Genomic DNA, 25,796 nt, shown 5'->3' with positions numbered 1-25,796 from the left:
CTATTAAAGGTTTACACAGGCGACGCGTCGCAGTTCCAAATGGAGGAGTTGGAGTACGGCGTGGAGTACCAGGTGCGGGTGTGCGCGACCCGCGGCGGGCTGTCCAGCTCGTGGTCGCCGTGCTCTAAGGTGGTGGTGCCACCGCCGGTGTCGGGTCGGCCGCGTCGTGTTCGTCCGTCCCGGCCGCTGTCCGCGAGTCACGCGGCGCTGATGATGGCGGCCGGCTTCTTGCTGGTGGCGGTCTTGGTGGCTGTCTTCCTTCAGAGCCTGGTGGAGCCTCGCCCGTGACGCGCGCTGGCGGCGGCCCGCCCTCGCGCGCTGTCCCGCCTGTAGTGCGCCTCGACCCTGTTTCCTGTAGTCGTGCGTCGAACCTGTCTCTCCCGTGTCCGAGGCCGTATTCTACCGAGCTTATCGTCTTCCGGGGATCGCGTCCGCGACCCGGATTCCCGTCTGTCAGTATGACCGTTTTGTATACCCTCTGCTTTCGTTGTGATCCACATAGGATGTGAGGTACGTAATATATTTATATGTATATAGTAGATAATATGATTCGGAAACGATCGCCAGCCGCCGTTATGTGATGACGGACGGCATTCTATAACCGGTGTCTATATTGATAATGTTTCTCATCGTTCTTGTAACGTAACGGACGGCTACCTTGCGGCCTATTTAATTTTCGATTATTTTATTTAATATATTTTTTAAACATTTAATATAATGATAGCTGCCATTCTGAGAGGAAAATGTGTTTTAGGAAGTGTTACAAACTTGTGAATAAACGTGTAATGTAAATCTTCTGAGATCTTCTAGTCTGTTCTGTTGACTTTCATTTCTTTAATTGAATTAATGAATATAATGTGATTTAATGATCAGTGAACTACATCACCTTAACCATACCAAGTGTACTTCCTATACATTCTAGCGATTCTTATTTTCGTATGCTTTTATGCATTTTGTAAATCTATTTTAAAATATAAATTAAACGTTCTGTTGCATGTTTTTTGTCATATTTAAGTATAGCAAGTTAGCAATCAAGGTGCTCTAATATTAATATTCAGTTGAGAGGGACATGGCCCCTCGCTCTGCAACGAGTTTCCAGTGTGTGTGCTGTGATCACTTCCTTATGCGAATGAGACTGATTTTAAAATTTAATGATTTTATTAAACGCTGTCTATGATTGATTTTTAAAGCTGTTTTGACAATTTTGTAAGATATCATCATGAACCTATACGTAGAGGGATGCCAGATGTCGCCCTCAGACGACGCCATTTTGTATACTCCTAGTGCTGTCATTTGATGTATGGTGTACCTTCCGGTTTTATTAAATGTAGTGATTTAATTCGTTTTTATTATAATAGAACATGACTTTTAATTGATGACATAACGTAATATGTAATGAATTGTTTATAAATTAAGAGATTATAAATTTATTGAGATTGTTACCACCCCATGTATCGATAAGGAACCGTGTTCCAAAAATAAAAATAAAAAAAAATATATAGTAACATCCCAAATCGGTGTTTGTTATTTTAATTAATCAATATATTAGGGAAATTTTTAACTGATAACTTTCTAATTATATTTTATACATAAATTAATTTCCTATAGATAATAGAAGTATCTTTTTTCATTGTATTACATACGAATTATAGTAAAGTGCATATGGGATTATATTGATGTCTAAGTGTCATTATTCACTATAAATGTTGTGAAATGATGTCATATATAATTGTAATTTAATTGAATGTTATTATTACATAGGCCCTAACGCATTCAATGTTGCCAGCTCGAACCGTCGATGTAATTCATGTGTTGACATTGACATATGTCTTACGTAGCACGAATTTAAGCTTAAATGTCGTAATTAGTAATAATATTCTGTGATCATCTTGTCCTCTTCCTTTCTATGAATATATAATATATAGAAGTTGTCTGAAACATTCCTAGTTTTTGTTTACCGTCTCCCGGCATTATGGCTGATGTATTAATTTGTGCCAATGTGAATATTTATCACTGTAAGCACAGCTTACTCTATGATATACTAAATGAATGGTTAATTTTCGAAAAATTTTATAATAATATTGTGCAATTTGTCAATTTATTTATTTTATCTCTTAATATAATATTTAGTGGTTTTTTTTAGATATATAATTATATTCTATATAAACGATAGCTCGATGTTAATTGAAGGAATCGATGTTCCTATGTCGTATGGTGAACCAATCGAAACAATTGTACTACAGACTTGCATTCCAACTATGTATTCCACTTTGTAAATAGGCCTAATGAACGCTATGAATTGATGTACATGTCGCTTTAATGTGGGAATGTAAATAGACGCAGTGTTCATAAGCTCCAAGGGGCTGGCACTAAACTGTATGCCGATAACACTGTGTTGACACTAAACACATTTTTTTTTTTAATTAATACATATTAATGGAGATAGCATCTCATATTGTATTTGTTTGAACTAGTAACTTATAACGAAATGTATATGTTTATAATATAATATTTGATGATGTTATGTATACAATTTATTAAACATGGATATATCAATAAAATTATATTTTGTGTACGAATTATGTTTAATTTCTCTTTCAATAAACCACAGATCTAACATGTGACAACAATGCACTCGACTATTTTATTTTTTTTTGTCTCAAACAATATTCTAAAGTTTTAAGTCAATCTATTTTATTGTAAAGAGTTGCCATTACAAAATATAAAAAAGTTAACATATCAAGTCAATACCACTAAGTTAGACTAGAAGAGTTTTGTACTGTTGAGTATTGTTTTCACTTAAAACTACCCACATACATACTTAACTAGAACACGATTATTGCAACACACAGACGTTACTCATCAAAATACAACAAAATTATCTCAAATGCAATTTTTTTATTTCGGTCAACATGAATCTATATATTATTTTTTTCATCCAAACGTGCAGAGACAAAAAATAACAAGTAATTATTACTTCCCAACTATTGGGAACAATAGACATGATTTTAAATTCTCGCTGTGCATTTCAGAATAGTTGGTCAAATAAAAATCGTTTTTCGTTGATATTTTGTCGATGCAACCCTTGAAATTTTGGGGATAAAATTGTTTGGCGATAACATCTTCCTCAGATACGCCGCCTGCAAAAAATAGTCATAAAAAAAATTTCATCTATAGTAGGTACAACAAACAATCGATTTCCGAACTTAAAATTCACCTATAAATAACTCAGTGTCATCATCGTCTTCAATTTGAATGCATTCTTGATCAACGAATAACTTTTCGTCGATAGACAAAGAGATGTTATGTCTTAGGGTCAATGCAATCGAATGCCACTCTCCGTCCGCCAAGAAGCCCGCACTGACCAGAGTCGGAGTTAGTTTTGGTGGTAACGGAAAATAGTCTCTCGTAGTTTGACCACTTGAATTGTTACAATGTACAGACCAACTAAGTTTAATATATCCGTTCTCGAGACCAACGCCGAAGTAGTCTATACCCTGTCAATGAAGCTATATTGTAGTGATACACTGTTTATTTTATTTAATATCTGTATCATATGCAATATAATTTGAAATATATATTAATAATTTAAACATTATTTAAAAATGGAAACCGTTAAATTGAAGTTTATTGTTTCTAAATCGTGCAATAATAATAAGTGAAAATTAAATGCTATAATTAAATTTGTTGTATAATACCGTATTGATCCAAACTATGAGCCCGTTCGGGTCCGCGGTGTTGAAGTTGAGTTTTATTCGAGCGGGTGACGCTTCAATCAATTGTTCTCGACGATCGCTCCGACTGAGTGTCAACATGGCGTCCCCTCCGAATTGAGGTATCGTTATGTTTATATCTGTTATAAATCATTAATTATTTATTTAGTAATTTTTTTTTACTTTTTTTCAACTTTCTTTTATGAAACGACATAGTTTATAATGATAGCGATTAAAAATATATCTTCCTTGTATACCTATGAGTCAATCAGTTCCAGGTAGGTAAGTTTATTTATTTATATCAGTCAGTTTATAAACTTACTAACAATAATCTGACATATATTTAAATTTGGAACCGGATGCTACATGGCGAATATAATGTCATAGCATAAAATAAAAGAATATAACGTTTAAGGGTAGCGAGTGTTTGAGGCGTGTATGTCAAGAGTGGAGTTAGTATGTGTATGTGTTTTTCTTAACGCATGCTGTTGTTGTACTAACGTTCCCTGCAAGTAACACCCGCCCGTCCCGCCGGACACACGCAGCGTCCGCGCCGACACCTCCCCGCACACGTGTCGCGGGAACATGCCGCTCGTCTACAACGAGCGCCGCAACTAGACCCTTCGCACGCTAGCACGTTTTGACCCTCTAAAATGACGTTGATGATATACAAATAATTCCGAAAATTTAAATAAGTTTCAGCGATTTCCTTAATATTTTATGTCTTCATTTACGCAGGTTGAAAATCGTATAAACTACGATTTAAGACTAACGTAATGAACATACTTTATCCTCTGTTTTTGTCAGTAAAATTCTTACCGCTGAATAACTATAATAAAGTTTAAATTGCCAATGTTAAATGTTATGAAGTTTACTCATAGATTCCACCACTGGAGTAACAATAGTGAGGCGAGTTACTTATTTACCAAGCATTTCTACGTCATTATTTGAACGTTTTAAATTAAATTCGTTTCATAACAATTTTAATGGTACCTCCTGCATAAATTGCCAGTATCTATTTTTTAAATTTTAATTTTCACACTTCATAGTATTTTGTAGTTATTATAATGTTTACCCAACGTTAAAATAATAGTTTGCTATGAGTGAATTAGTAAATAAAGACATTTTTATGACAAAACAAAACGTATATATGCAAAGTATTTCGACTTCATGGTTAAAAATCTTACTAAAATAAGTTTGTATGAAGTTTAAATCTTTGGAATAAATATTGCGTTATACATAGTTTTCAAAAATAATAAAATATAGCCCCCATTTCATTTATTTTTATATGATGTGAGCATAAAATTTTAAAAGTATATTCAGTTGTCCAAGAAGTGTAAAACGACATCAAAATCTAAGAACGTTAATGGTCACTTTTTGAAATAGATAAATGCATGCTAATATGTAAAATTGTAAATAAATTGAAATAAAAAAATGACACATAAAAGGTTTGAAAAAACTACAATAAAAATAAATTATTTCGATTTTAACAATAGGTATCCATGTTTTTGTTGTTAATGTCGTGACATAATCATATGACATCCAATCAAAATGTTGTCAGTAAAAATAAGTAGATATTTCATTGTTTGCAAAAACAGTTCAATACCCTAAAGTGTCAGAATACATCGCACAAATAATCAAACATTGAGATGTTAGACAAACATGTCGTAATAATAGTGCATATTTACTTATTTGTCTATTATTATTTAAAAAGCTCTTAACTGGGAGGGCTCCGCCTTATTATTTTGCTACAATACTTCATTGATTGGAGCTAGTTTCAGAATGCAAACGACAATTTAAATTTTTGTTTGTTTGAAGAAGAATGTTAAAAATTGATAAATATGGTAATTAATGATTTTATATAATCTTAACGTTTTAACGTTAAAGGATTATTTATGTAATATTTAAATTAAACTGAAACGCGACATACCGGAGGTTGCAGGATCGATCGTGTCGATGAATTTTTCGTTGTATATTTTGCAACATAAAATTTTAATCTAATTACCTTCTATATTTTGTTGTTCGAGAGGTAACAATATATTATTTAGATGGAAGTTCCTAAAGCAGCCGCTGTAGGATTCAGGAGGGCCGGACATAACATCGAACGGTAACCGAGACAGATCTCTCATACCACCTGTACAATACAATAATGTTTAACATAGAAAACATTAATAATGTATTAAATAGATTGATTGTGATCCGTGCCTATAACGATGGATGCTTCGCTGGCTGTATGCGGGTAGGCGTGCGCCAGCATGGGTTCCGTACTGAGGGCGCCGTCTACCCACACATACAGCCGGTTGCCATAGCGACCCGCCCTCACGCCGTGCCATTGTGACACCGACACCACCACCCCCGAGCGGACCAGTGACGTCAGACCGGACAAATTATCTACGATAACAGCACACTACAAAATGTAACCAAACCCATAGATATAGATACTGTAGATTGTAGAACATTGTCTATACCCGTCCATCTATACTCCAACAAACCACCCTGAAGCGAAAGCGACGTATAGAAATGCGGCGTTTCGACGAATACAATCAATCCCCTCTCCTTTTGAGGTTTAATTTCCGCTTCCAGAGCTAAGCTCACACTAGAAATAGATCTAGCTTTCAGCTTCAGATAGGATCTCGCGCCGGTGAATAGAACATCGATTGGTATTAATTCTGGAACATGGAATAGATAGATTACATTTATTTAATGTATTATTTTGGTGTGTCAGTCTATGTGTGTGTGTGTGTGTGTGTGTGTCAAACCTTGATCGCAGTTAGGTCCAGACTTGCCGTAAGGGCAGTCACAGTGTGCGTCAGTGAGTGTAATGACACAGGCACCTTGGCAGCGAGAGTGCGATCGATCGCACGGACTGTGAGGACTGGCGCAGGTCGCACCGAACCAGCCTTCGTTACAGATGCATCTATAGCACAACTATTATTATTAGATGAACATCTATTTCACATTCATATGTTTTATAGTAATAATTAAATATTACTTTTAATAAAGTGATTTTTTTTTGGCTATGTTTCTAAGTTTTTTTACAGATTAACTGATGTAATAGTTTAATCGAAACAATAAAGATTTATGCATTCTTAATATATTTACATAAATATCTTCTAAAGAGTTTAAGGTTAATGAGAGAGTTCAGATAACGTTATAGCAAAAGCGGCTTAATAAAACATATGAACCGAAATCTGCTTCACATCAACGGACATACCCGTAAGTGGCGGGGGAGTGTATACAGACGCCGCGGGGTGCGTTACAGGACTTGGCGGTGCACTGAGTGACCCCGCACTGGCCCACGCCCCGGCCGCCGACCCCCCGTCCTCCCCCTGACTGACCCGTGACCTCCAACACGCACCCCGACCACCCGCTGTGCAGGGGCAGGTCATGGGGCAGGTCGCGGAAGTCATCGGATGGGTGACCGCCTGGTTGATATCACATTGGAAACCCATTAGCTTTTATGAAATTCGATTATGTCAGATAAATCAATAAGCTCCATGCAGTTGATTGGACCGAGAGCATTGAACCCTCCGACAGACACCCTCTCTCCCCTCCCCCCGCCTCTATCGAGCGGCGTTTCGCTGTGAGGTTAATGAGCTGTCTGATTGATTGCATTTCGTTGTATATTTTGGGCAAATTTTTTATAAAGTACAGACAAAAAAAAATCTCAAAAATATATTATTTTCCTATCCATTATCGTGTTGTATCTATGATTGTTTATCTGATAAATCCTGAATATAAAAAATGTCCAAATGTTTGATTCCTAACATTCACCAGATGTAACATATTCGATATCCGTTGGTTCGGATATTCTTAGTTCCATCTGTGAATGTTTCATCTCACCAATATAGATGTATGGTAGTAAAGTCATGTTGTTGGTGTGGGCGGGTGCGTTCCCTGATACATTGTATCGCCCGTCGACCACGAGGCCGGCTGTTCTTCCTCGTCTCCAGATCCGCACCGTGTGTCCCCCGCGCCGTGGACCCAGAGGACGGGACGTGAAAATACGTCGGGGTCCTCAACGAAAATGCGTTTATAGAACTAACAATATGTATATAGAAACTTAAAAAACACATTAATAACACACAAAAACCAACTTTAAAGTGGAACAGCTGGATACAATGGTAATGCTGCTAATCATTTTTGTTTATGACTATAGAGAAATCTCACCAGCGCCCATATTCCACGTCAGCATAACGTAACCCTTCACAAAGGTCAAAGCTAAATGTTGACTCCTGGCATCGTGTCTTCCTCTTTGTCCAACGAACGCGAGCAACGCTATCTGATCCATGTCGGACGTTTGAAAACGCAAACGCATTTCAAAACGATCAGAATTCGCTGCGGACTGTGACATCGGATACAAGACGTAGGAAGACCTTCCAGGGGATATAGGCGATAAAGACGGACGTGTTATTTCCACGTCTGGAATATAAAATAGCATTTGTTTATTGATTATTCATTCGTTTACATCAATGGCAATTCCATTAAACGTACTATATTCACAGAATATGCCGTGCCTGCCATATGGACAGAGGCACAGGAATCCGCTCCCGGGGTGATGGACACAACTTCCACCGGACTGACAAGGGTTGTGGTCGCAGACGGAGTCGTTGCAAGTGGCGCCGGTCCAACTGAAAGCATTAGACCAACTTTCATAGGACTAGAAGACGCAGAATTAATAAATTAATTTGAAATTTGGCTAAACTCAACCTTTTTTTATTTTATTGTTATTTAACCAATTAAAATTTGGTGATGTCTTCATCAGATTATTTAAACCAGGTTATATAGAGTCCTCTTTTTATTGGTACTTCTTATTAATCGAAAAAGTTTAGCTGTTAAATATTTTTCTTATAAAAAATATAAATATACTATTCAGGTCTCAGTTTGAACCCGAATGTTACAAGTAAACCAAGGAATATACTATTAAGTTTTATCTAGAATCAACTACGCTACATCATATTAACATTAACCCAAATATGAGTTAAAAAACAATCAAATATCTATCTTTACTCTCAAATGTGAAACAGGGCTTGATCGATGCTGAACACTGTTTATTAATTTTGTTACAAATCAGCTGACCAATAAACTAAAATATCAAATATCTAACTATATAAATATACCTTTATCCCGTTAAAGTTTATCCTACTAACCGTATCCTTAATATAAGTTTGCATCGTCACACTACAAGCGTTGCCCGTTTTCCATTTAATGACCATTAATACTATCTAGTGCGAAGATTTATGAATGAAAAACTTTTAACGCTCCGTATGTTGTGTAACGATGTCACCACGGACTAAGATTAACTCTCATAGAGTCAGAATGCGTCCCGTCGCCAGTTTGATGTACGTACCCATTGGCACAAGCACAGGAGTATGTATCGTCGTCATCATTGCAAGTACCACCGTTCACACACGGCGACGACAAGCAGGACAAGGAAGAGCATTCCCTCACCTCAGACGCTTCGTAAGCGTCGCTAAATATTTCACGTCTCTCGTCGTTTATCTGACAAACAAAAACCGACCGTATTTTATTTCTCATAAGGATGAGTTTTCAACTTATTCTATTAGAAAATAATTCATAAATCAATATCAATATTCGATTCTGTCGACTCATAACAGTAACATTTGAAACAAGAGATATTCAGAACAATTACCACTGGTTCTGCATAGTCAAACTACTCACAAACAGTATGAAGTTTTTCTTATTCTTAACGATACGCCTCTAAGTTAGCATATAAAATATTACATATTATAGTAAAAATATCTACATATTACATAATATTTACATTACACTTAAATAAAAATCGATAAATTACAGAGAGTCACGCTCAGTATTATCTAAAACGCTTTAAGATTGAATTATTGTTTGTAGATTGAACTGAACACAGAATTGAAGTGATTGCAGTACTTTTAAATCCACAATAAGCCTATTGTATAAAAAACTATTTTATTTTTAATATATTTATTGATGTGTATAAACATATCGTCTGTTTTATTTACATCTAATATAAATGTATTTCGTTTAGGGAATATGAGTCTATAAAAAAACGTGACATTTTATTCCAAAGAAAACCAACTATGTAGTATGTGCTATATATACCTATGTACTATATATAATATTATGTAAACAATGTTATGATCGGACAAATATATTGTAGAGATAAAAATTCACGAGTATAAATAAAAAATATTTAACTTACAATTAAGTCCTTGACACATCCAATAAAAGACTTCTCATTAGAGTTATTTCTAATAGCATTAGGTATGTTCCCGAAATAGAGAATCGAATTATACTCGGGAGAGCTAATATTTGCAAACTGGCCGCCGCTCATAGCCACAGTGTCATTAAGTCTCAGGGTTCCGTTGCAATGATTTTCCGGTAAGAATATATCTAATCTGTAAAAATTTAAACGAAAACCTTTTGAAAATATTCCATTCATTTATCTTTATATTTATAACCATTTTTTCAGCAGATTCGCGACATTACCTTGTTTCAATTTTCATAACATATCCTTTGTTAAGGTGAGTTTTAAGTTCGCTTAGCAGCATTGTCTGATAGCCACAGGAGAATTCGAATCTCAACAAGCCAGAATTCATATACAATTTCATGTAAGCGCCCTTAGCTATATCCACGTACATAACTTGCCCGTCAAGGATTAGAGTTTTGGCTTTGAACGCTATAGATATGCTGGTAGAATTTTTTATATGATGCGCTATATAAGAAGTGCCATCAAAGGCGGCCGAGTTAACAATAATTTTACTCTCACAAAATCTTCCTTCGTAATTGAACAAACAGTGACACTGCAAAAAAGTACCAAATAAGCTATAGAATTAGGTAGAATTTATTGAAATGTTACTATACTTACTCTGACGCCATGAAGAGTGTTTATACAACTGCCGTGATTGTTACAGATGACGTCGGTACAATCTGAGTGTGCTGTTGAAATTTGATTATAACCTGTACTTGTTTCGATTTCGGTCATTGGATGGGTTAATTCGGTTGCAAGTTCTGTTGTTTCAACAGGACTGTCGGTGAACATTCTTTCTGTTGTCATGTCTTGTGCTTGATGAGTATATTCTGTGGTATCTGACGTCATTTGCTTTGTTGTTTCTTTAAGATCAACAGTTGTCTGAACTGTTGTGTCCGTTGCTGTTTGTTTAGTAATTTCTGTGGAAGTAGTGATTCCTTCAGTTGTTTCTATTGAAGTTATAGTGGTTGGTGGTAAATCACTAGTGGAAAAATTTCCTTTCGGACACGATCCACTACATTCTGTTGTTATTTCTGTCTTAGAATCATCAGCTCCTATAGTACCTTTCGTTTCTATCAGAATCGTAACTATTTCAGTAACCGAATCTTCTTTCGTTGTTGATCGAGATGTTGAAATTGATGTTGAAGTCAATGAATCAGTTGTCATATCAGATATTTCTGTGCTTGTTGTTAGATTTTCTGTTACTATTGTGTCTGTACTGGAAGCGGTTATTGGTATGTCCGTTACATTATCTAGTTTCGTATAAATTGCCATGTCCGTAGTAATGACATCAATACTGGTGCCGCTATCGATAGTACTGAGGCTAGTGGTGGTAGTGCTTGAATTATACTTCGATTCCATGGTACTTGTGTCTATTATTATGGTTTCAGTAAAGGAAGGAGTGGCTGTACTATGGTCTGGTAGAAGAGTTGGACGAATATATTCACAATCATAATTTCCGTCATCCAAAATAAGACACTCGCAAAGAAGTCCTGTAAGTCTTGGTGGACATGAGCATGTGAAATTGTCAACGCCATCTATACACGTCCCGCCGTTCAGGCATCTATGAAAATTTTAAGAATTCACATTACATTAAACAAGGAACTCCTAAGTAATTGTAGATCAATGTAAAAAATTACAAATTGATATTCTTAAACATATAGTTAAACTTAAATGTACACTATCAAATAAGAATTTATATTTGCAAAGCTAAGTTAGACAGATTATTTCGCATTTCTGATACAGAACTTTACATCATTTTGAAGGTCGTAGGTAATTCAGCAGCTGTACTACTACAAAATACGATTTGTATTATGTAGTTATATCTTATTAAGGACTAATTATAGTTAAAACCTTGGTCCTAGTGCGCACTCGTCGTACTGTAGTTCACATCGTTCCCCATGATAGTCGGGCACACAGTAACAGACTCGCAACCCGTCTTCCAGAACACACAGCGCCTTCTCGCTGCAGGAGTCCTGAGAGCAGAACTCTATCGCTACCTCGCAGCTTTTACCAGTGAAACCTACAAGAAAGTAGCTCTTAGAAATTATTATCCTCTTCTAATTATTCAGTTTACCTAATATATTGTTTTTGATAATATATCAGTGGCGTGCACACCATAGATGCAAATAAGCACTGTTTAACCATCCCACACAACAACTAAAACTACATTGTTTAATTCTTACATATTTTTATTCACACATTAGGGAATACCAATGTTTAACGATATTTAAAATGTCATTTGATTCACGATTTGGTAAAATTGTTAAAAGCGCCATTTATCAACGTAAAAAATAACATTTTCAATCCGCCGCTGGTAACAGCTAGTGCATATATTCCATACAAATAGTCTCAAGGACGATCTACAAATCTCTTGTTGTATGCAGGAAATATTTGCTTGTGTGTGTGCAAAAATATGCATGTGTTAGTGTTCGAGAGGCACTGCTTCCTTAACACTACTCGTAAGTCATAGAAACTTTCAAATGAAAAGGGACTATTTAATTTGTTGATATACTGTTTAAATATTTTTTCGCCCTTTTGTTATTATCGTCTTTCTAAGCGCAAGTGAATAAATTTTAATTAGTTAGTGAACCTATTAACGAATTATGGATAATTACAGCTCTGATCTCTGTACTCTTGATGTGCGTTCCACGAAATTTATTACGAGTACATTTTCAATGTTGTCGTTTGATGATAGAATTAAAATAATTACAAAGGGGAGATGTGTGACCAGTTTAAATTTAACAAAAAAAAAATTAATGTAATGTAATGCGGTTTAATAAAAAGTATTATGATAGTTATAATTAGCTAACAGGTTGTTTACACACAAATAAGTTATTTTGTTTGTTGTTTTCAAATAATAATAATAATAATGTTTGGATCTCCACTGGGTATTCCGATAATAATTTTCATAAAGCGGTGGTGACCAGCTTGTAATTGTTTTAAGATACTTTTGTGGCTCAGAGATATTTGAGACATTTATAAAATATATAGATGTTTGTTCTGATCGGACTGCTGTAACTAGGTATATATGTGAACATTATCAGCGGTTTAGAGGAGGGAATTATGATGAAAATTGGTATTTTTATTTCAAACATATTTTGCGTAGCCTACCCCCAATCTGCACGCCCCTGTAATAGATTATAAACGAGAGATGGAAGATAACTTTTTAATATTTTTTAGTACTAGGTTTGATTTTAGAAGTGGAAATTAAAATTTTATTAATTTCTATCGCAGCAGATCTCTAACATGAGTTTAGTTCAAAATGAAACTGTTTGTTATATTAATTTCTCTTTAACCATAATATTACTCAATAAGGGTGTTGTTATTACAGTCGACTAAAAAATAGGATAAAGGTAAACATACAAATATTATAACTCTTAAAAAGGAAAGAACTAATAAATTATATGTACCGTATGTGCACGCGCACATGTAATCAGCATGAGCGTCGATGCATATGCCACCATTCCTGCATGGATTCGACTCGCATTCATCGATCTGGTCTTCACATTTGTGTCCAGTCCATCCTGAGGGAAAAAAAATTATTTATTTCAAACAACTCCATATTAAATGACAAATTTATTCAGTTGATAAAAAGGTGCTCACCTGCGGAACATTTGCAATAAAATTTGAACCCGGGACCCTCAATGCACTCGCCTCCATTGTGACACCTGACCTCCCCCGTCGAGTTGCACACTGCTACATCTAACTCACAGTGATCTCCAGAGAAGCCGGGGATGCAGTGACATACGTACTCGTTAGTCATGTCAATGCATGTGCCATTGTTGTAACAGGGGTTTGAATCGCATTCGTTGTAATTTGTCTCACAATTATCGCCTTAGAAGAAATATAAGTACTGGTATATATAGAATATTTTATAAATGAAAATTGGGTAGTATATATATATATATATACATATATACTACGCAATTTTCATATATATATATATATATATATATATATATATACGCAAGACTACGCAAGAGTACGCAAGACTGCTATACATATGTGTATATATATATACATATGTATTTGGGTAAATTTCGCAAAAACCTCTACAAACCAAGGTGAGCCAAAAGGCTATTACAAAAAGGACATAATGACAACATTACGGTTCAATAGCACACTTCGTCTGAAAGTCGTTGACATGTCATGTTAATAAACGCACTATTAATTTTATTAACCGAGGAGACATCAATTCAACACGCTCAATACTCATATTTTAGTCTTAATTGCTTTGTTTTATAAAAAAATTTAATAATATCTGATATAAACATGTTATGAACAGAATTTAGTAATTAAATTGTCTGTACTTCATTAATTATATTACCAATGAAGCCATCCGGGCAAGAACAGTTGTAAGATGCCACACCATCTATGCAAGTGCCACCGTTTTGGCAAGGGTTTGACCAGCATTCGTCCCAATTTGTTTGGCATTGAACACCCGTATATCCATCAATGCAATAACATAAATATGTGCTAAAACTATAATATTATGACATTAGTATTGATAGACACCTGTTAGGTTATAGATATTTTTCTATTAAAATTTTCAATTTTATATAAAATAATTACTTACCTATTAATATCATCAATACATATCCCATGTACGCAAGGATTATTAAGGCAGGCAAAGCCGGCGGATGCGATAGGTATTACAATTAGTAACCACCACGTACTCTTCAAATGTCCTCTGTTAAGTAGTTTAAGCATTTTATTTGTGTTACTTACAGTTTCTATGGATGCATGGCTATGGTACCTCGAGAATTGTTGATACGTTGTTATATTAAAACAATATTCTCTTATTCAAAGATAAGTGTTGTAGTACAAACTGAGCAGTACACAACTTTTAATTCTTTCTAAAATAATATAATCTTCATTAAGAACCACTACTTTTTTATACGGACTACCTAAAGTTTTATTTATTTATTTTTATATATACTTTGTCCGATCATTTTTATTTAAACAAACACAATATTGCAATACGTTTAACATGATTACATTATACAACTGCGTCTTCTAGCTAGGTGTGGTTATTCCAACCCATGTTACCGTGGCAACAATAAACAATACACGGGGTCAACAGTGCAATACCCTTTTATTGATAAAATTCTTAAGAGATTAGCATCAATGATTTTATATTTCAGAATACCTTATAACAATGAATAACGTCACTCTAATATAAATTAAAAAAAAGTGGCCACCAAAGCAATAAATTTGAGAATGAAGAGGGTTCAAATGTATATAAATTTGTTTAAATGGATAAATAATGAGAGATTAAATAATAAATGAATGCTTAAGCTGTTTTAATCTTCATCTTGTCTAGTTTTTTCGTTTAAAAAATATGAAATAATTATTTTGAACCATTCATTTTCAAGCGAGTGCCATGCATTTAGTTTATATTTTTGTATTTTTTTTTTTACTTATAATATAATTAAATAATAATACATCAAATATTTAAATAAAATAAACATTCTAAAATACTAAGAAGAGGAGGTATATTCTAGAGTTCATTATTATAATATTTTTAAATTACAAATAGTATGCAAGTTTCGATATACTTTTTAAATTTTACCGCCTTTTTTCTTCATATTATTATCCACCAATAGCGACAAAGTTGTTTTGGTTACAACCAATAAACGTTGTGTCATCTGTTCAGAACTGTCAATTTATACTGAAAGACAAGGAACGTTCAAAACATATGTGTCGCTACACCGTTTTAAAATTAAATATTAAAAAATAAAGGCCAATATATGATTATTTACAGGATTACATTATAATAACACTTAAATTCAAGAAGTATTTATTTTTAAAATAATGATATATTTTTTTATTTAATTATATCCTATCAATTGTATTTTACCAAAACAATATAAAATACTTTATAATTGAACAGACTGCAAAGACTAGATGTGGAGAGGGCTTCAAGGTAGAACAATAGGTGTAGTTTCGAATTAGAATTTTGCTTAGTCAGTCGTTTATTACTGCTTATTTTTTAGTTTCATTTGGCTTAAAATTATTAACACTAGTTTGTGAGTATTTTGCAAGTGTGTGATTTGTTTCTTCTATTTATTATTTTGAATTAATCCTTGCAAAATATGGATCCGGGTATTCTTTGTTTCCACCATTGTGATCACAAAGTTTTTTGTACTATTATACCCGAGAAATGCCCTGTTTGCCAACAAAAATTAGATAGATACGACTACAATCTATTACCATTTAGGTAAGTGTTTCAACAATTAAATGTGTATACACCACACTACAGAGGAGAGAGTTTGTTGCTAAGCGGCCTAATTTGTTTTAGAGTACCTTACCCGTTCGTGAAAGCCTCCCAACATCCAAGAGGCATAGTAATGAAACCTACGCAAGGAGATTTTCTCAAGTTAGTGTTAGCTAAAGTTGAAGTTCCCTAAAATATAGTTTATGTTAGTATGTGACTCACATCCCTTATAGATAAGGACTTAAAGTTGCCATTGTTTTCAGTGACTACTATAACTCTAAGGACCTACATATAGGAGTGACTAACTCTCAAGGATGTGTAATAGAGTTCAGTCAGGAGGGGGTAAGTGGCATTGACCTGGAGTCTAAAAAGTGGAATGAATGCGAGCGCTCCTTAGATTGGGACCAATGCCTTCTATTAGAACAGTTTGATGAAGTGTGGAATGAAATTTGGGATAGTGTTCTCTTAAAGGTGATCTTAGTTATATATGGCCACAACAATTTGAGAACGCTTATAAAATATATTATTATGTAAATGTTGGAATTTCAGGTTAGCTTAAGTCCTTTATGGGAAGCGGAAAGGTATCACGAAGAGAGACATAATTGTTTCACATTTGTTCTGGCGTTTCTAAGGGCACTTGACTGTGGAGAACTGTCCGAAAGAGCACAAGATCCTAAACAGTTCTGCAAACAATATGTAGTGCCTAGAACATCGGCTGCCGGAAAATACATATCTCTTTACAGACAGCTCAAGAGACAAAGTTATTTTGTTCAGAAACAATGATATATTCTAAACATGTTATTTTCTCATTAATTGCTATGAGTTCAGTATTAACTGTGATTATTCATATAAGACAAAATTTTAACGCATTTAATTGTCACCAAATGATAGATTTTACATCCTTCATTTGTGTATTCTTATTTATTTGTTGTGAAATCAAATATCTCATTGAGTAATGTTTCAACTGCTATCAGAATTAAGACTTTCAACTGTCTTGTCTGATTTCAAATTATGAAGTATAAACAAGGTTAGAAGTTATTATATTATTTAATGTGTGAATGCCAAAGAAGGCTGTCTTTTTATTAACTGCAGCCATTGCCAAGGTGTTGACAAAGATTTTTTATTTCAAAATAGACATACATATATTTATTTTCATGATGAAATTTACATTTAGTCTTGTGATTGCTCTTTCTGATTCACGTAATGTGAAAGTGTTGGCTCTAATGTGTGTTTAGTATAACCCGATGTTGAACAACAATGCCAAGTATAAGAGACGTCTGACAAAAGATAATTTACATGCTAAATATCACTAACATTTAAAATGTTACATATCATACTATTATACAAATTGCTCGTCCATTTATCTGATACACTCGAAAAAATTTTTTCACTAAGGAATTGTATCTGGAAGCCAATTTTTTAAACTAGATTTCTAACTTAATATTTCTGTGTAGACACTCCATAATAATCTTCCATTTTTTATTATTGTAGTGAATGACTGTAAATTTGATAAGTTTATATACTGAATATGTTTTATGAAATGAAAACTGAAAGCTAACTTGGTTTTGCCCCATTTAATCTACAAAAAAAAAAAAAAACGAAATACCTGTGACATTATAAATGTGACTTACTGTTCAATAATCATATTAATACAATTGAGGGTAAATCAATATTTAGCCAGGAGTTTTCTATTATATTAAAATATGTAAATTTATGTAAGATATTCAAGAGAAGTGTTCATAGGTGATATCTAAAATAGTCTTATTTTAGGCTTTTATAAAATATAAGCTTTGTCATATTTGAACCATATTAATATTGATATAGGTATTATTTTAGGTTGCACTTTGAAACACATTGCATTATCTGTCATCACATTACATAGTATAGTGTGATCTCAAATCAATATTATTAATTTAAACTATAATTCTTTAGAAAAGGGAATTTTTTCATAAATATTTTTATATATGGATTCTACTAAAGCTTTATTATAATAATTTATATTGACCAAATTCTTCCCATTGAATGCATTGCAATATAATATGAAATTATATTTATTTGCGAAGACATATTATTTTAAATTATATTCGCTTATATATTTAAGATGCCGCTAGACATTAAGTTATTGAATCTTAATATGCAAAACTCTAGTTTATTGTACCACATACAATGTCAAATGTACTGCCATAAATGAGACTTAAGATTTATACAGTTAAGATTAATTAGGTGGTATCACTTTGTTGGAATTGCTTTGTCTCGGAGGTAGATGTACTTGAATCTTCAATTAGGCTTAAATAAGGTGATGATTTAAATTACACTGTCTCATGCATTTGATTTACTACTGAAATTTGCACTCATATTCATAGGAAAGCTCTCTTTTATTTGCACAATCATCGAGTGCTGCCTTAACACTAGACTATAAATATGAGTGCTAGTTCCTATTTATACGAATTTTTTGTAATGATCTCTAATCTCTAAGACAATTTTTCTAGGTGCTACAATTAGAATAAAAAAAATTGTTACAACTTTTCGGTACTTTTTTTATTTTCTATGTTTCGAAATAAAGAACAAATTTTATTAAGTACTGTTTATTTTATAAACATTATAGTCTATGTAAAAAAATTAATAATACTATAAGTAATAAGGCATCTGCAGGCCGGCATTATGATGAAATTTATTAATTCATGGCATTATTTTAACAGGAGCAGATTTAACATCAACCCAGAAGGTAGATTTGTTGAGTGCAATTGTTGCTCTGTAAAAAAAAAAAGTTGAGTGAAAAAATATTGCATATTCAAGTTATGAAACCATAATTGGCTGCAATGAATTAAATACCTGACCACTGTGTGAAAATTAATAGGAGAAATAGTATTTCAGATTTGTGCTTACACTGTGCATATGGGTTGTCTTCGATTATTATACTTATTTTATCAAAAACTATCTGATTTGGTTTGATTTAGTTAATTGTATAAAACTTTTCAATCAAAATTTTCTGTTAGTGTTGTATATAAGTATATTCAGTGTTGGTTGGTAGCGTTTCCTTTCATTTCAGTTGTTATTATGAACTTTTATTATTTAAGACAACTCACCCGACTACAATTTTATCGTTCAAGTTGGCTGGAGCAGTCCATGTGTAAGTGAGAGTTTGTTTGTCTTGGCTGTTATCATGCTTCTTATGCGTGATTGTGTCCTGAAACATACCGCTCGATATATATATAAAAGTATGTAGCAAAACGATAATAATATAATTAGTTATGATATTTCATGTTAAAGTAATAATATGATATTTTCAAAAAACTTTAGTATTCCAAAAGGCGTGATGCGCCGTGAGTAAGGTCGAGACATTATTTATCAGTAACAAACATATTTAATTTGATTGCAAAATTTGGCCACAGTTATTATGAATAATTAGATGTCACAGACTCATTTTGCAATGACTTATTTCTTAAACAGTTAATTATAAATCATTTTATATGATAAATTTAAATATTTTATTTGTTTGTATATGTTATTGTACACTTAGTTTGTCTACAGATTGACAAAATATCTCTTCCGGTGGCGCTGTCAAAGCCATTACGAAATTACAAAAAAAATAATATATCATGTACCTACGCGCGAAGTCGCTTTCTAACTTATGCCAATAAATAATGGGGACTTTATCCACTTTATTATTATTTTGCAATAAGTCCTTTCATGGTTGATAAAAGTTATTTAAACTAAGTTAATTATTAACTTGTTACTTGAATTCTTTGTTGGGACCTGCTTCTGTACTAAATTTGAGTTCTTTTAAATTATTGTTTATAATATTAAGACAAATCAGCTAAAAAAAATCATCTATATAATTTAATAGACTAGCTGAAAATGACGTACAAAATGACCATATAATCTGTAAGCCTCACATCAGTAAATATATATATTCTTCATTTATTTAACAAACACGCTTAAATATTATGTATCAGTCTAATAATATAAGGATATGTTTATATTATGTACTTAATGTATCCACAGTTATAGTATAAGATATTTACCAAAGCAAATTGCCTACCAAGTTATTAATGTCTTTAATGGTGACGGACAAATTCAAACGACAAACGATTATTTATGTTTGTACGTAATTGGTTCTGTGGCCTTTGGTAATTTTGCAAACTAAATAATGCACTTAAGCTATGCCAGTTATGACAAATAATATTTATATTAAATTTTATAGCAAATCCGTATTTCCAAAAACCATTTTAAACAGTTTAGAAGTGTCATGGTATAAAATATTAGAAATAATGAATATATTTTATATTATAAATCTGATTATATAAAAAGTTTTAGAACGCGAAGGTCTTTAACAATAAATGAATTTGATTTTTATCCTTTCATGCGACTACGACGGAAAAGGTCACGAATATGTTTAAACTATTTCCACGTGGAAGTTAAACAATGCATTTAGATATACAACATTATTATATTTGTATATAAGCCTAGAGGCATTAAATGTAAATTGGTTCTGTAGATATATAAACGGTAAAGACGAATTATTTATGTAGAATATTAATATGCTTTATTTTTAATAACAACAGAAATAAATATATTTCAAATTAATTAAACTTATGTAAGTAATGTACTATGAGAATGTAGTTTTTTTTCTATAAGTCACTTCAGATATTAGGGCTAAACAAATGACAAAAGAACTACGTAAAGCAATTATTTATCCTTATATAGTTAATTAATATGCTATTATATTTTTTTTACTGTTCCACAACAAACAAGATCCTTCAACTGCAATGACTTGATAACATCATTAGAATCAATATTATTAGTTGAACTTTGATAGTTATTAATTTTAAATTTTACTAAAAACAAATTCATCTTTCTTATACGATATAAAAGATTTCAAATCTTAAACCGTTAAACAATTTATTATTTACCATAGATAAAATATTGAAACGAGACTAGAAATATATTTATTTTATTTTAGCTTATGTTAAAATGGACGAAATAAATTATTATAGTTACGGAATACAATATATGTAGGTATTAGAAATTGGGAATGTGTAATGTGTCGGATTTTTAATAAAAATAAGGGATAATGAATTTTGATGACATTGAATAAATATGGAAAAAAGTATTTTCCATATTAGTATATAGTATCGTTCATATTAAATGTCACGGTATATCAAATGTAAAAGTGTCTTTTAATATTACTCACGCCTAAAACTCCGCAGTTCATAAGCTGGGAGAAAGAGTCGTTGGGGTCGAGTTTGAAGAGTCCAACGATGTCATCGCCAGCGCGCGCTTGCAGCATGATGCCGCGGATCAAGTTTGCAGGTGTTTTCCCTTCGACAGTCACTCGCAAGGAGTCGCCAGCCTTAAGTTCCTGTGCAAAGAAGGGATTTCAACATTATATTAACTTCATGAACAAAAATAAGTTATAAAATTCTATGAGTTCTTATTTCTAAAAACCATTAAACTTTAAAGTATTATAATAATGTCTTATTTCTATTTCAAAAAAGGAGAAAAAGTTTTCCCTTTTCTGGTACGATTTAAACTATCATAAATTTATGTTTTTCTTGCTAAGACTTATTTTAATAATTTCAACGACCATCACAGTTTAACAATATGTTTAATTATAAATCACTGTATATAACAGTTCATAACTTTATAAAATTAGCCAAACCGTATTTAAACGGTTACATAATGTCTTTGCGTCATTCAAAATTCTTAAAACTTACATTAAAGTTTTAACTGCTGAATGTGAAAGGCTTTCGGAACGTTATTATCATTTGTGTTATTAATTTATTTGTATAAATTTTTACCCTAACGCTGGTGGTGATGGCGTATGGTGGTGGACTTGTCTGGGGCTTATGATCTTGATGTCTTGGCATTAAGTCCCGGCAGGCGCTCTCCGGAGCCCCATGGGAAAAGCCCTCCGTATATGCGACAACGGCCAGTATTGTTACGAAAAATGAAAAGAACATCTTGGAAACTGTGAAAAAACATATAATTTAATCCCCCTTTAACCTTGACCGATGGCTATGATTAAAACATAACTAAATTAAATTCGTTAGTTTTATTTTTTTACCAAATGTAGGCCACGGTCCTTTCTTCAAAATCAAAACTAAGATTCTAAGAGACTGGTTCGTCGTGTCGTGTTGTAACATCAACGAATTGACGATTGCTTAAATATGTAAAATAAATAAATGACTGATCTTATATTCATAGTTTTTTGTTGATCATGACCTCTCCATAAAAATGATTTGCGAGAAATAGTGACCTACAACTAAATGGATAACTATGCATAGAAAAATAGAAATTATTGAATAAATACAAATGTGGAAACAAGCGCTTGTAAAATAAGGTCTTTTGATGTTTTTTTAAATAAAATACTTGTTACGATTCAGGCCAAATAACTATAAGTTATTTCTTCAAAAAATAAAAATTATTCTATTTTTTACTTATTTCAAATGTAATAAAGAGCACATAATATGTTTTTAAACGAATATAGATAAGTACGATATATATAAGTAGCAAAAATAATAAAATTAACAGAAAATAAATGATTTTGTTTTACCTTTAAGTTCAAATCGGACCGCGGCGCAGGTCTCGCAATGCGTGAGTGGATCAGAACGTAGCGACCTCGGCAATTTAAAGCTATATATCGCCTTAGCTCCTAGTGCTTTGGAAGGGCAAGCGGTCATAGAAAATAATAATTTTCTGTAATAACAGACCGTACACAACATTCGTATGAAAATCATTTATACTTATTGTCAATAAATATCTGTTAGAGTTCTGAATATTAATGAAAAAAAAAATATCATATCACTTGGTGTTAGAATAGCTATATTTATTTTTGTTGTTAGTATGATATTTTCAACTATTAAAGAAATTTATTTAATAGGTTTTTCTTCTTTTTCGATTAGATCAAAAGAGTCAAGGTTTTAAATTTTAAATTACTTTAATATAATATTTTATTTATTTGTTTTCGCCTCTATCTCTTTCAGTCTCTTTAGTGATTCGGGAGTGTTTAAATCATTATTTTTGTTTTGTAAATCTCTTCATAGGTTTATAGACGGCCCAGAATTAGAAGACTGTTAAAAAAGGTAACGAAATATATATATATTTATTTTACCAATAGCTAAAACACATTTACATGGCATCTATTTAATTCACAGATACACAATTATGGTCGTCTGTCGAATATTCTATGATATTTAATTATTTTTTTCTATACTAATTAGTTTTATTTTATATTTATCACTATTAATAGAGAGATATTTCTATTTTCCTTATTAATTATTTCATACGAATAATATGCATATTTCATACAAAATTGAAAGAATCAAAAACAAATGACTAATTAAGTATATGTTAGAATTTTTTCCTTTAATATTTATTAATAAAATTAGTTATTTAACAACATGTAAAAATTTTAAAACTATTTCTGTTTACGAAAATAAAAATTTGGTAATTGACAAAGATTTATGACCATGAAAAAATGTGTGGTTATAAGCAAATTTAAGTAGGTACCTAAACATTTACAATTTACAACTCAATTACACTTGGGAATAACCTCATGGAAAATAATCGAATCATTCATATTAGGCATAATAGATGGTATATTTGCTACAAACCTATGACTAACATTAAAAATAACAAACAAACAAAATATATTATTGAATATTTTAACACTGTGTTATCTTATAAGGAGATTACTATCAAAAAGAAAACAGAATAGATTGGCTACAATGAATTATTATTTTGAAGACGTAAGTGTGTCTTCCATTAAACTCATATAAAAAAAAAATCTGAATTAAGCGAATAATTAAAAAAAAAATTAACATTTTACGACATTTCATTTACTTTTTTTCAATTTAACGGCAATAGAGTTCGGAATTTGCGTTATTCTTTTCAAATTATAGGAGATGAGGGTAGGTACTTGTATAAATATTTGATTGCATTGGTTTAGAAATTATTGAAAAATATGCAAACCATATAAAATACTTTATTCACTCTATCCGCTTATGTATAGTGATTGTATGATTTCTCCTTAAAAATTGGATTTAAAAATTAAAAAAAAGTTATATTATTGCGACTCATTAAATTAAAATCTTCAGTTCTATGCTTATATATAAATATAAATTATATATAATAGCATAAATTCCTTTTCTCGAGTCATATACAAACTGTCAGGTTGTTAGAGAGGTGTGGTGTGATCGCAATTTTCCATTAAATATGGTATTTTAGCAAAACAATCAAAACAGAGTTTTGTGGTGGTTTTCTAATAATGGAAAAAACGAAAAACACATACATACTTGGATTTGTTTCCTTTAGCAAAGTCATCCTATGGTACCTAATTCCTTCACAGACCAACTGGGTTTTTCCCTTTTGAGGATAAAAAAAAATTGAACTCGGTAACTATTTGCACTCTTATGCGGGCAAGAATTTCACCTTATCAGTTTTTCTTTTGTTTTTGTGATACCTTTAATCTTTATATTTAGTGTATAGTAAAATTAATTATGTGAAGAATAAATATTTAACATAACAATAGTGATCTTATTTGAACGACGTTTTTACCTACTGTCGAATGTTCCAGAGTGTTACGTGGTTAAGTGAGGTCCTAGAATAGTACTACTCATGAAGTAATACAGAACAAATTTGTAAAGCACATAAACAAAGGAATACTGTATTCAAAATGTATTATGAAATTTATAAAAATAGAAATAGCATCATAAAATGCAGCCCGGTTCGTGATAGTCAGTTGGGGAATCCTTGGGATAGAACATAATATGTGCCATGATTTTTTCACAATCCCGACATACATAAATAATTTTAATATGCAATGTGTTTTATACTGAAATAAAAGCATAATATATATATATATGCATCAATGTAACAAGATATTCAAATATTTAGGTTTTAAAAATCTTGTTATTCATTTCTTATCGTTGAAAAAAAATTCTGTAATTTAAATTTTTGTCCTCGATATGTAATTTCCATAAAATTAATTAAGATATTTCATTAACGATTACATATATTTATTTAGATATCATACTGAAACTTACTAATACTTATATCTAAATACATTATTAAAAAAATTTACTATTTTTTTTTTATTTAATTATTTTTTATAAATCATTTGAAAATCCTAACGTTCAGTAGATTAAGAAATGATGGCTTCGAGTACTAAAATGTCATGTCAATTGGTTCATAAATAATCAGGTCTAGAACTTTCGCGAGTTTTATTCATTTAAATGAAATTAATATATTTCGGATATAAAACGCGAATTTTATTATTTTAAAACTACATAATCCTTACTTTTCAGCAACGGTGTTCACTGGCAGACGAGATCCTATGAACCGTGAACCGTCGGGATTATGTAGTTTTAAAATAATAAAATTAGTAGTATATCCGAAATATATTAGTTTCATTTAAATGGTTCAAAAATGTTCCTTTTAAGCAGATCCGTAAAGATTGCGCTACATACGTACATATATATTCGCACAGAAATAATTTATTATCATTTAAAAATGTGTAAACTTGATTCAGTGTAAATATAATTTTTTTATTATAAACCAAAATATAAAAGCGTTAAATGTAATAACATAATTAAATATAAAGATTCTAAGTAGA

General features: G+C 32.0%; 4 protein-coding genes across 7 annotated transcripts in view; 2 read left to right on the top strand and 2 right to left on the bottom strand.

Moving 5' to 3' along the window:
• Positions 1-2,575, top strand: part of LOC116779870 (fibronectin type-III domain-containing protein 3a-like) — a 33,729-nt gene extending 31,154 nt beyond the window's left edge. For both annotated transcript variants that reach the window (XM_061522280.1, XM_061522563.1), the window contains one exon: positions 10-2,575. In XM_061522280.1, the coding sequence (XP_061378264.1) occupies positions 10-288 (279 nt within the window). In that variant the 3' untranslated portion in view covers positions 289-2,575. The remainder of the gene's footprint in view (positions 1-9) is intronic.
• LOC116779408 (protein eyes shut) lies at positions 2,339-14,975 on the bottom strand. The gene is made up of 21 exons (XM_032673673.2): positions 14,540-14,975; positions 14,291-14,445; positions 13,567-13,797; positions 13,374-13,487; positions 11,815-11,983; positions 10,579-11,524; positions 10,200-10,513; positions 9,913-10,108; positions 9,064-9,215; positions 8,208-8,344; positions 7,884-8,135; positions 7,557-7,730; positions 6,928-7,138; positions 6,473-6,630; positions 6,182-6,382; positions 5,919-6,104; positions 5,719-5,847; positions 4,215-4,361; positions 3,699-3,853; positions 3,218-3,497; positions 2,339-3,140 (listed from the first exon to the last, which is right to left on the bottom strand). The coding sequence occupies exons 1-21, from the start codon at positions 14,671-14,673 to the stop codon at positions 2,974-2,976; spliced, it is 4,608 nt and encodes a 1,535-aa protein (XP_032529564.2). The 5' UTR covers positions 14,674-14,975; the 3' UTR covers positions 2,339-2,973.
• An 884-nt stretch (positions 14,976-15,859) lies between these two features.
• LOC116779797 (MKRN2 opposite strand protein) lies at positions 15,860-18,758 on the top strand. 2 transcript variants are annotated; one of them, XM_032674248.2, is made up of 4 exons: positions 15,861-16,183; positions 16,265-16,342; positions 16,444-16,651; positions 16,730-18,758. In XM_032674248.2, the coding sequence occupies exons 1-4, from the start codon at positions 16,059-16,061 to the stop codon at positions 16,961-16,963; spliced, it is 645 nt and encodes a 214-aa protein (XP_032530139.1). In that variant the 5' UTR covers positions 15,861-16,058; the 3' UTR covers positions 16,964-18,758. The 2 variants fall into 2 exon arrangements, with proteins under 2 accessions (XP_032530140.1, XP_032530139.1); XM_032674249.2 differs by lacking the exon at positions 16,265-16,342 and having other exon boundaries at positions 15,860-16,183.
• On the bottom strand, positions 18,750-22,899 carry LOC116779798 (putative defense protein Hdd11-like). 2 transcript variants are annotated; one of them, XM_061521477.1, is made up of 6 exons: positions 22,737-22,899; positions 22,248-22,343; positions 21,982-22,151; positions 21,375-21,542; positions 19,267-19,367; positions 18,750-18,932 (listed from the first exon to the last, which is right to left on the bottom strand). In XM_061521477.1, exons 1-6 carry the CDS (start codon positions 22,861-22,863, stop codon positions 18,860-18,862), a joined length of 735 nt encoding a protein of 244 aa, XP_061377461.1. In that variant the 5' UTR covers positions 22,864-22,899; the 3' UTR covers positions 18,750-18,859. The 2 variants fall into 2 exon arrangements, with proteins under 2 accessions (XP_061377461.1, XP_032530142.2); XM_032674251.2 differs by lacking the exon at positions 22,248-22,343.
• Positions 22,900-25,796: the final 2,897 nt, after the last annotated feature.

The sequence above is a fragment of the Danaus plexippus genome, chromosome 2, assembly GCF_018135715.1.
Source record: "Danaus plexippus chromosome 2, MEX_DaPlex, whole genome shotgun sequence".
In the NCBI taxonomy this organism is placed as follows: Eukaryota; Metazoa; Arthropoda; class Insecta; order Lepidoptera; family Nymphalidae; genus Danaus; species Danaus plexippus.
This window is presented reverse-complemented; position numbering and strand designations above follow the sequence as displayed.